The 10,302-nt window shown below is 41.3% G+C and overlaps 1 protein-coding gene across 1 annotated transcript; it reads left to right on the top strand.

The window, feature by feature from the left end:
- The first annotated feature begins 1,379 nt into the window (after nucleotides 1–1,379).
- Nucleotides 1,380–2,168, top strand: LOC138643462 (leucine-rich repeat protein lrrA-like). Its single transcript, XM_069732368.1, has one exon. It carries the CDS (start codon nucleotides 1,380–1,382, stop codon nucleotides 2,166–2,168), a length of 789 nt encoding a protein of 262 aa, XP_069588469.1.
- The last annotated feature ends 8,134 nt before the right edge of the window (nucleotides 2,169–10,302 follow it).

The following is a 10,302-nucleotide window of genomic DNA, read 5'->3' as shown; positions in this document are numbered from 1 at the left end:
AAAAGTCAAGATGCAGAATTTTTGTATTACACATGCCCATGGATTCGGTAAAATGCCTTCTGCCAGATGCCATTTTCTGACCGGTAAGGGGCCTTCAAAAGGTTAGAAGATAAAATAAACAAGGATATATACACCTTGCAACTCACTTGTCCAGCGCCTCTACTTTGCAATGTCCCTCGACCAGTACTTGTTTTATCTTCTGATCACCCCGGCGCCTCTTCCGTCTAGGCTAAGACTTCCAGCTTTGATGAGAACTAGGATGTTTCAGCACCAGGTCATGTATGCTGTTTGTTGTGTGTGAGTATGTTGTGACTTCATGACATTAAGACCTTACGCATGCTTGTGAAGAAACATCGCGGCCTCTTCAGAGTAGTATGAGAAGGCAGGGAAATCAGGGCTGGTGGCGATGAAAAGAACATGCCATGAGGACCTTAAGTTTATATGCTCTTTTGTTTATTAAGCTCTGGGGTCTAGAGAGGCCTCCCCTTCAAACCAAATTTCCAGGAGAAATTCACATGAAAAGGAGACTTGACTTTTTCCTGATCTGCTCATCACTACTATCTTGCGCTGCAGTGTGCTGCCTTATTAACTTAACTATATACGAGTTGGCTACTCTGGGTTCAGCACCTGTTCACACTGAGTCTATGTTTGGATGTGCCGGTCAGGTTTTTGAAATACTATCAATATTAGGACTTATGTACATCAAAGGAGAGAGCCTTTGCTTGGGACGTCTCTTATTGATCGTATGAGCTAAAAGTAAGAGTCAATCTTTATGATAAGTGTATCTTGTATTAGATGGATTCATCAGATGTTTGGCCACCATGTACCCATCAGTTAATTGGAGCAAGTCTAGGGGTGATCAGCTGATTGTCCCAGGAGCAAAACTCTGTGTGATCAGATTATCGCATTGGTGTGGTATTTTGGACTTTTTCCTCTCTGAGTTACTTGTAAAACCCCAGACACTCCCAGTATCATTAACAGGATTAAACACTGAGACATGTTTATAAAGGCTTTAGTGATTACTCATTCAGAATTCTGACAATACCTTTCGCATATTACATAACACATAAACTTATGAGTAAACACAAAGTAGAATCAAGAAAACAAACAACCATTCTCTCCATTCAGTAGAGCAACAGCTACACTTGATATATCTAAACGTAAAAATGGGAAGGTCAACTTATTAAGACAAAGAAATAATGGGTATCTCAGCAACCCTCACCAATCAAAGGACTAATATTCGAAGTGGACCATTAAACTATCCCTTGCAAACTATTTTCAATACAGCAAAAAATATTTCACTTCCAATGACTCATTAAGGAAGATCGTCATTACTTCTAGCTGAGGAGGAGAAGGTGTCTTCTTATTTTTGGTGCATGATGCATGCATCGTTGTCTACGTGTATTCCAACATTCTTGACTTCTAAGCAAGGTTGGAAGACATTGGGTGAGCACAGCTCAAGTGGAAGAGTCTGCAAGAAAATCATGGTGGAAGGCAAGGAGCTATCATGTCCACCATTGGATGTCTTTACCCTTGAAGATATGAATATATTAAAGATGAGCCCGGAGAGGGAAAGTTGTCTTTCGCATCAGATGAACTTTCTTCCAAGGCAGATTGGATGCTTAAAAAATTTGACATCTCTCTACTTAGACACCAACAACCTTGAAGGAGTTCCACCAGAAATAGGCACATTGAGAAATCTCCGAAGACTCACTCTTAGTAATAACTCCTTGAGATTTCTTCCTCCAGAACTTGCCAAGCTTCAAAACCTACAGAGTATCCATCTTGCAAACAACCAATTCAGGATCTTTCCCACCGTTCTTTGTCAACTTCTTAATTTGACTTTTCTTGACCTAAGTGACAATGAAATTGAAACGATTCCCCAAAGCATTAAACAATTGAGAAGACTCAACACCTTACTTTTGATACTAAATTTACTGAAGCATCTCCCAGAAGAATTCTGCTTCTTGACAAAACTGTCTTGTCTCTGGCTGGGAAGCAATAATTTGCGAGAACTTCCGAAGTCATTTGGAAACCTGATCATGTTGGACTGGGCATACAACTATTGTTCCTATAACGTAGAAGGCAACCCTCTCCATCGTCCTCCGGTGGAAGTGTGCAACAGAGGTCTCAAGGAGATCAAGGAGTATTTTGATTCATGTAACTAATTAAATGTTTTAGAAATAACACAAAAAAATCAGCAATCTCTCAGGTTCAATTTTGCCAGTTGGTTGGAAAATTGGTAGAGCATGAATCCTAGTTACGGTAACTTATTGCAGCAATAATTTGGGTATTTTGCTTTAAGACTTATTGTTTGATAGAAATACAACAGATTCTGTATTTTTTTTATTTTAATTTGTGTTTTTGAAAAATTTTTCATCGTTAAAAATCCTATTGTAAAAATCTATGATCAGTGATGAGCTCTGGATTTTGTAGTGTTTCATGGAAAATGTATAGTTTACTAAGGTCTGCATTGTAGTCTACTTAGTACAAATATTGTTGCTGTTGCTCCTACTAATCTAATATTACATTGTATCAGCATTGTATATGTCCCGATTTAGTGTAGTCAGTCACATGAGTCTGGCTCCATATGGGTTGTCCCGAGAATCCACTAAAATCTACAGTGGTTAATTTACATCAAATCATGTTGCATTTCTAGATAATTTGCTGCTACAGATTCCAAAAGCAAACAACCCCCACATACCAATCTTCTGCACTCTTGTGTCCATCATGACCTAGTCCCCCCCAGTCTCTATTATTCTGGCTTCAGCACAGGTGCTTTTTGTGATTTCCAGGCACTTTAGCCTTTTTAATGCAGATACAATGCTACCATAAGTACTTGGCACGATGCTCCAGTGAATGGCAGACATACCATGAAATCCCAACTCCCCATCGGTATCATATCGCAGAGCCCACAATTTATGCAGCCACAGTGCCTAGGAAGTAATAAATAAAGAAGCCGCCAACTCCAGGAGCATTAGATAGATTGCCCCTTATGGCAGGTGCTCAACTGCTCCGGACTTCCCCAATGCAAAGTTCTTGAATCCAAAAAGTTGCATATTGTCGTAGTTCCTGCAAACAGCCACTAGGAGCGCTGATGAGTTGCTCTCATTTTTAGCTCTATGATAAGTTCCAGATGAAAAATAGTTCAGTTTTCAAGAATTATATGCAAATTTATGGCCACCTTCTAGGCTATGTTCCCAGCCATGGCATTCTAGGACTCCATCTGACAATGGACCATTATGCATAGACAAACTTTTGGAGGGGTTGATTTTGGTGAGTTTTTTGGGGGGCTCATCTGTGCAGCTGGGAGATGTGGCAGCTAGGGTAGAGCGAAACGGATTGGCCAATTTCAAAATTCGCCGACTTTTGGCACAGTCGGGTTTCGTGAAACCCGACCCGATCCCACTGTGGGATCGGGTCGGCGGTCGGCAATCTTCGCTCCAAAGTCGGGTTTTGTTTATATATATATATATATGTCATTGAGACACATAAATATATATATATATTTATATTTACTTCAGTGTGATATAGCTGAAAAGCCGGTAATTCAATTGCCGGCTTTTCATTTCTCCTTCACAAACCCGACATGATATGAGACATGGTTTACATACAGTAAACCATGTCATATCCCCCTTTTTTTGCATATTCCACACTACTAATGTTAGTAGTGTGTATGTGCAAAATTTCGGCGCTGTAGCTATTAAATTAAAGGGTTAAACCGCGGAAAAAATTGGCGTGGGCTCCCGCGCAATTTTCTCCGCCAGAGTGGTAAAGCCAGTGACTTAGGGCAGATATCAATAGCCTGGAGAGGGTCCATGGTTATTGCCCCCCCCCGGCTAAAAACACCTGCCTCCAGCCTCCCCAGAAAAGGCACATCTGTAAGATGCGCCTATTCTGGCACTTGGCCACTCTCTTCCCATTCCCGTGTAGCGGTGGCATATGGTGTAATGAAGGGTTAATGTCACCTTGCAATTGTAAGTTGACATTAAGCCAGATTAATAATGGAGAGGCGTCAAATATGACACCTATCCATTATTAATCCAATTGTATGAAATAGTTAAAAACACACACACAATATTGCAAAGTATTTTAATGAAATAAACACACAGGTTGTAATATTTTATTCCACTCTCAATCCACCTGAAGACCCTCGACCTGTAACAAATTAAAAATTATAAACCAACAGTATCTCATACCTTCCGTAGATCTGTAACATCCCACGATGTAAATCCATCTGAAGGGGTTAAAATATTTTACAGGCAGGAGCTCTGCTAATGCAGCTGTGCTAGTGGCTGTAAAACCCCAGCGAATGAATGAAAACTAGGTCAATGACTTGTAGTTACCTTCATTCGCGGTGATGCGCCCTCTGCTGGATGTCCTCATATGACCTTGAGCGTGGGAAAATATTCAGAAAAGTTCCCAGGCTCGAGTTCATATGAGGACATCCAGCAGAGGGCGCATCACCGCGAATGAAGGTAATTACAGGTCATTGACCTACATTACCTTCATTCCCCGGGGTTTTACAGGCACGAGCACAGCTGCATTATAGTAGAGCTCCTGCCTGTAAAATATTTTAACCCCTTCAGACGGATTTACATCGTGGGACAAATCGACGGAAGGTATGAGATATTGTTGGTTTATTATTTTTAATTTGTTACAGGTCAAGGGTCTTCAGGTGGATTGAGAGTGGAATAAAATATTACAACAACCTGTGTGTTTATTTCATTAAAATACTTTGCAATATTGTGTGTGTGTTTTTTTAACCATTTCATACAATTGGATTAATAATGAATAGGTGTCATAATTGACGCCTCTCCATTATTAATCTGGCTTAATGTCACCTTACAATAGCAAGGTGACATTAACCCTTCATTACCCCATATCCCACCGCTACACGGGAGTGGGAAGAGAGTGGCCAAGTGCCTTTTCTGGGGTGGCTTGGGGCAGATGTGTTTAGCCAAGGGGGGCCAATAACCGTGGACCCTCTCCAGGCTATTAATATCTGCCCTCAGTCACTGGCTTTGCCACTCTGGCGGAGAAAATTGCGCGGGAGCCCACGCCAATTTTTTCCGCGATTTAACCCTTAAATTTAATAGCTACAGCGCCAAAATTTTGCACGTACACACTACTAACATTAGTAGTGTGGAATATGCAAACAAAAGGGGGATATGACATGGTTTACTGTATGTAAACCATGTCTCATATCATGTCGGGTTTGTGAAGGAGAAATGAAAAGCCGGCAATTGAATTACTGGCTTTTCTGCTATATCGCGCTGAAGAAAATATAAATATATTGAGATTTCCCATTGACTTGCATTGGGTTTCGTGTTTCGGCCGATCCCCCGACCCCGACTTTTCAAGATAATCGGCCGATTTCACTCGACTCGACTTTTGAGAAAGTCGGGTTTCGCGAAACCCGACTCGACCTCAAAAAAGGAAAAGTCACTCAACCCTAGTGGCAGCACTGCCCGAAGTGTGAGAGTAGGGGAAAGAGTTGGGGAGATAGTTGGGAGAGAGTTGGGAAGAGAGTTGGGAGGAGAGTTGAGAGAGTGTTGGGAAGAGAGTTGTGAGAGTGTTGGGAAGAGAATTGGGAGAGTGGGGGGAAGAGAGTCAGGAAGAGAATTGGGAAGAGAGTTGGGAAGAGTTGGGAGAGTGTGGGGAAGAAAGTCGGGTAGAGAGTTGGGAGAGCGGGGAAGAGAGTTGGGAGAGTGTGGGGAAGAGAGTTGGGAAGAGAATTGGGAAGAAATTTGGGAAGACAGTTGGGAACAGTTTGGAAGAGAGTTGGGAAGAAAGTTGGGAAGAAAGTTGGGAGAGAGTTGGGATGTAACAGCAGTGTAACTTGATGAGTTTTCAGCTGGTAAAGACTGCTTTGCCCTCATCTGCTGCCTCTCTTGCCTTCTTTGTACTGGCCTTACTGTGCATATTCACTTTAGCATTTACATGCAAGAACATTCAATCTTAACATATTTCTTTTTTTACCGTGTGACTTTGAACAGCTTGCTCCGCTTCTATTCTCCCATAAATTAACAAGTGGTGGAAATGTCACCAGCATATTGTAAAGAAACCTGTTAATGGGATTTATTCCTCTCCAGACTGAAAATTGTGCCTGGATCCATCTGCGTCAGAAGACTAAACTTTCAAAATGTTAATTAGTTGCTGAGTTTTTCCACCTTTTTTAATAGCTTCTTCTGTGGTTCTTTAACATTTACATAATCCTCGCGAAAAGAAGCTTTTGGAATTGTGAAGAGCGGACACAATGCCGGAAACATAAATGGCAGATTTGATATTTTTGTAAAGTTAAATTGGTTACACTGTACAAGGTTCTACGCCAAGTCTAAAAAGAGGTTCCAATATGGCATATAAAAAAGTGGTCGTCATTTATGCTATATGTGTCTTTCTTTATCTCTCTTCTTGGCTCCACAGATGTGTAGTTTGAGATGATCAGCTTTGAAAAAAAACTGTAATTTTGTGATACTCTGTGGAGAGATGTTTATGCTATGTGTCTGTAAATGACCATATAGTGATTGTGACTTACATTGCAACCTGTCAGAGGTTTTCCTAGAAAAATGTATTCAATGTATTGTGAAAAATGTGGAGGGTTGAGAAGTCCAAATCTTGTACCGGGGCCCATCAGATTCTAGTTACACCGATGTTACCCACTTTATTAATCAGGTTGTCCTTAAAATGCATCAATGCAGAGACAGACGCTTTTTAGAGCAGCAAAATCCAATTTCTCTTTCGCTGCATATTTTAACCTCGTCCAGTGGAAAAGAGCTAAATGAATTGGTGGTATTTTTTCAACGGAAAAAAATCTAGATCGACCCTAAAGGTATGTGAACATTATGTTTTTGCCCACATGAAAAAGTGCTGCAAAACGAATGCAAAAAAAGAACAACATTGTGCACATGTTCAGTCATTTATTACTTCTTCCCCTTCACGCCGCAGCCCCTTTTCGTTTTTGTGTTTCTGTTTTTCGCTCCCTTTCTTCCCAGAGCCATCACTTTTTTTATTTTTCCATCAATACGGCCATGTGAGGGCTTGTTTTTTTGCAGGATGAGTTGTACTTTTGAACGACACCATAGTGTATTGGAAAACAGGGAAAAATTTCCAAACTGGCGTGAAATTTGCTTCAAACGTGCAATTCCACAACTGTTTTTTGGATTTTTTTTACCATGTTCACCAAATTCTAATAATGACCTGCCATTATGATTCTCCAGGTCATTACGAGTTCATAGATACCAAACATGTCTACGTTCTTTTTTATTTAAATGTTGAAAAAAATCCAAAGATTTAAAAAAAAAAATAAATTGCGTCATTTCCCGAGACTCGTAGCGCCTGCATTTTTCGTGATCTGGGGCTGGATGATGGCTTATTTTTTCCATGCCGAGCTGAAGATTTTAATAATGCCATTTTTGTGTGGATATGATATTTTGATTGCCTGTTATTGCATTTTAATGCAATGTTGAGGTGACCAAAAAAATTGTAATTCTGGCGTTTTTACTTTTTCCCGCAACGCCGTTTACAGATTGCTTTAATTCTTTTTATAGCTTGACAGATCGGGCGATCGCCTGTGTGTAGCAGAAATGCTCACTTTCTATGAGCACCGACCACCGGGCAGTGCTCATAGCAATCTGGCTATGACAACCATAGAGGTCTGCTGAGATTGACTGCGGCTTTTAATGGGTTAACAGCTGCGGGTGGAACGCAATTCCACCCGTGGCTGTTGGAGGCACATGTCAGCTGATCAAAACTGCTGACATGCGCCGGGAAAGATGTGGGCCCAGCGCCGGAGCCCACATCAAAGGGAGCGGGTTAAACACTTCAGAATTAGGAAACCCTGGATTGGTTCATTATTTAGCTCCTCCCGTTAGTTATAGCTTAAAGTTCTAGAAAAAAAAGATGGTGCAAAAATGATGGTAAATCCACCAGTGAAGCCTCTTCAGGGGAAAGACCGCCTGATTTTTCCTGAAGTGGTTTCACCTAAGAGAACCATGAGTCCTCCAGTGTCTATTTAAGGTGGATTTCTTACGGACTTGACCTGAAATTGTCAATGTGTGCACATACTCTTTTTGTCACATTTTGGAAGAGATTTATTTCTAAAACCTTGGATTGGATGGTTCCTTTTTTAGATCATTTTTCATCGGAAGCCGCTCCTCAGACGTGACATTCCCCTTCTTTTTTTTCCCATCAAGCATTTTTTTTAAAACCTGAAACATAATAAAAACGTTATAAGTTCCAAAACCTATAAGCCAAATTGTGTTTTTTCAATACAAATGAAAAAATGAAAAATTTTACATTTTTTTTTAGGTGCATGAACCTTAAAAAATATTCCTGATTAGAATTTAGAATTTAGAATTTAGAAGAAATTAGAACGGGAAACCACTGGGTAAATCTGACAGGGAGAAGGACTTGGGGATCCTAGTTAATGATAAACTTACCTGGAGCAGCCAGTGCCAGGCAGCAGCTGCCAAGGCAAACAGGATCATGGGGTGCATTAAAAGAGGTCTGGATACACATGATGAGAGCATTATACTGCCTCTGTACAAATCCCTAGTTAGACCGCACATGGAGTACTGTGTCCAGTTTTGGGCACCGGTGCTCAGGAAGGATATAATGGAACTAGAGAGAGTACAAAGGAGGGCAACAAAATTAATAAAGGGGATGGGAGAACTACAATACCCAGATAGATTAGCGAAATTAGGATTATTTAGTCTAGAAAAAAGACGACTGAGGGGCGATCTAATAACCATGTATAAGTATATAAGGGGACAATACAAATATCTCGCTGAGGATCTGTTTATACCAAGGAAGGTGACGGGCACAAGGGGGCATTCTTTGCGTCTGGAGGAGAGAAGGTTTTTCCACCAACATAGAAGAGGATTCTTTACTGTTAGGGCAGTGAGAATCTGGAATTGCTTGCCTGAGGAGGTGGTGATGGCGAACTCAGTCGAGGGGTTCAAGAGAGGCCTGGATGTCTTCCTGGAGCAGAACAATATTGTATCATACAATTATTAGGTTCTGTAGAAGGACGTAGATCTGGGTATTTATTATAATGGAATATAGGCTGAACTGGATGGACAAATGTCTTTTTTCGGCCTTACCAACTATGTTACTAATTTGCTATGGGGCGCTGCTTTTTCGTGTTCTGTCCCTATATTCAAATGTAAACAGAACCTAAACTAGACTTATGAAAATGAAGCATGTAAAGCACGGTTGACAAATCAACAGCTCGATGGAACCCATTTTTTATTTTACTTCTTCTTTGATTTCTCAGACTGGGGTCACTTATCACAGGAATACAAACAGGAGAAATGTTACCCACACTTTATGCATTAGTCTTTTCTTGTTCCCGCAGTCTGAGACTATGGATTTAAACATAATAACTCTTCCGCCGGTAAATCTGTGTTTGTTTGCTCAGTGCTTGATACATGACGAGGCTTGTGCAGGACTCACACCCTCAAGTGCACAATGTAGCTGGAGCAGGTGCGTGCGCTCTCTCTACGCCGCAGGCTCTCTTCCCAGAATTGCAGTCTGCCCATCACATTCATCATCTTGGACAGTGAAAAGAAAGCTGGGACCGGGGAGATATTTTTACAGCCAGTTGTATACTTTTTTCTGATCCTCCGCGAGGCTTTGTGAGGAGTGATCGAATGTCATGGAGACGTTTGGGAGTTTTGTGCTTTCTTCACTTTATACAGCATTGGTTTAGTGCCGGGAGTGCAGCCGCCCGACGGTCTCATTTATCGTACTCTGCCTCAGATATTGGATTAACCCAAACAAATTCAGAAGGTGCCAATATAGGCGACTACGGTAATCGCAGTGTCCGCTGCCACAGTTGTATGCACTGCGTTGTAGGAATTATGTTGTGCATGATGTAAGTAGTTTAGGCTTATGATCCAACATCTGGAAAAAAATAAGCCATGCTGGTAAATCACTTCCCCATACAGTATACCTGGCAATATTTACTAGGGCTCATCTGCGAGGTCAAGAATTAAAGGGGTCGTCCAGAGCTAAATCATTTTTTTTACTATCAGCTAAAAAACTACTAGTCAGGTACTTGCTAACTGACTGATCTTTACCACGTCAGCTCAGAGCAGTCACTGGCTGCTCCTCGCCAACAGCGAGCTCTTCCTCTTTTGGGCTGCTTCTGTCAATTTGGTGTGACTGCCGTCGTCATGCTGATTGACAGCCATCTCCCCGCAGTTAAGCTGCGGGGAGCCAGCTGTCAGTCAGTATGACTTTGGCAGTCACGCCCCATTAATAGAGCAAAGTGAAAGGTAAGTCTCTGTTCTGTTCACG

Source organism: Ranitomeya imitator, chromosome 6, assembly GCF_032444005.1.
Source record: "Ranitomeya imitator isolate aRanImi1 chromosome 6, aRanImi1.pri, whole genome shotgun sequence".
In the NCBI taxonomy this organism is placed as follows: domain Eukaryota; kingdom Metazoa; phylum Chordata; class Amphibia; order Anura; family Dendrobatidae; genus Ranitomeya; species Ranitomeya imitator.
Note: the sequence above shows the minus strand (reverse complement) of the source record. Positions and strands in the feature narration are given on the sequence as shown.

Excerpts from the sequence above, each read along its gene's own strand:
- LOC138643462 (XM_069732368.1), top strand. The coding sequence starts at position 1,380 with ATGCATGCATCGTTGTCTACGTGTATTCCAACATTCTTGACTTCTAAG.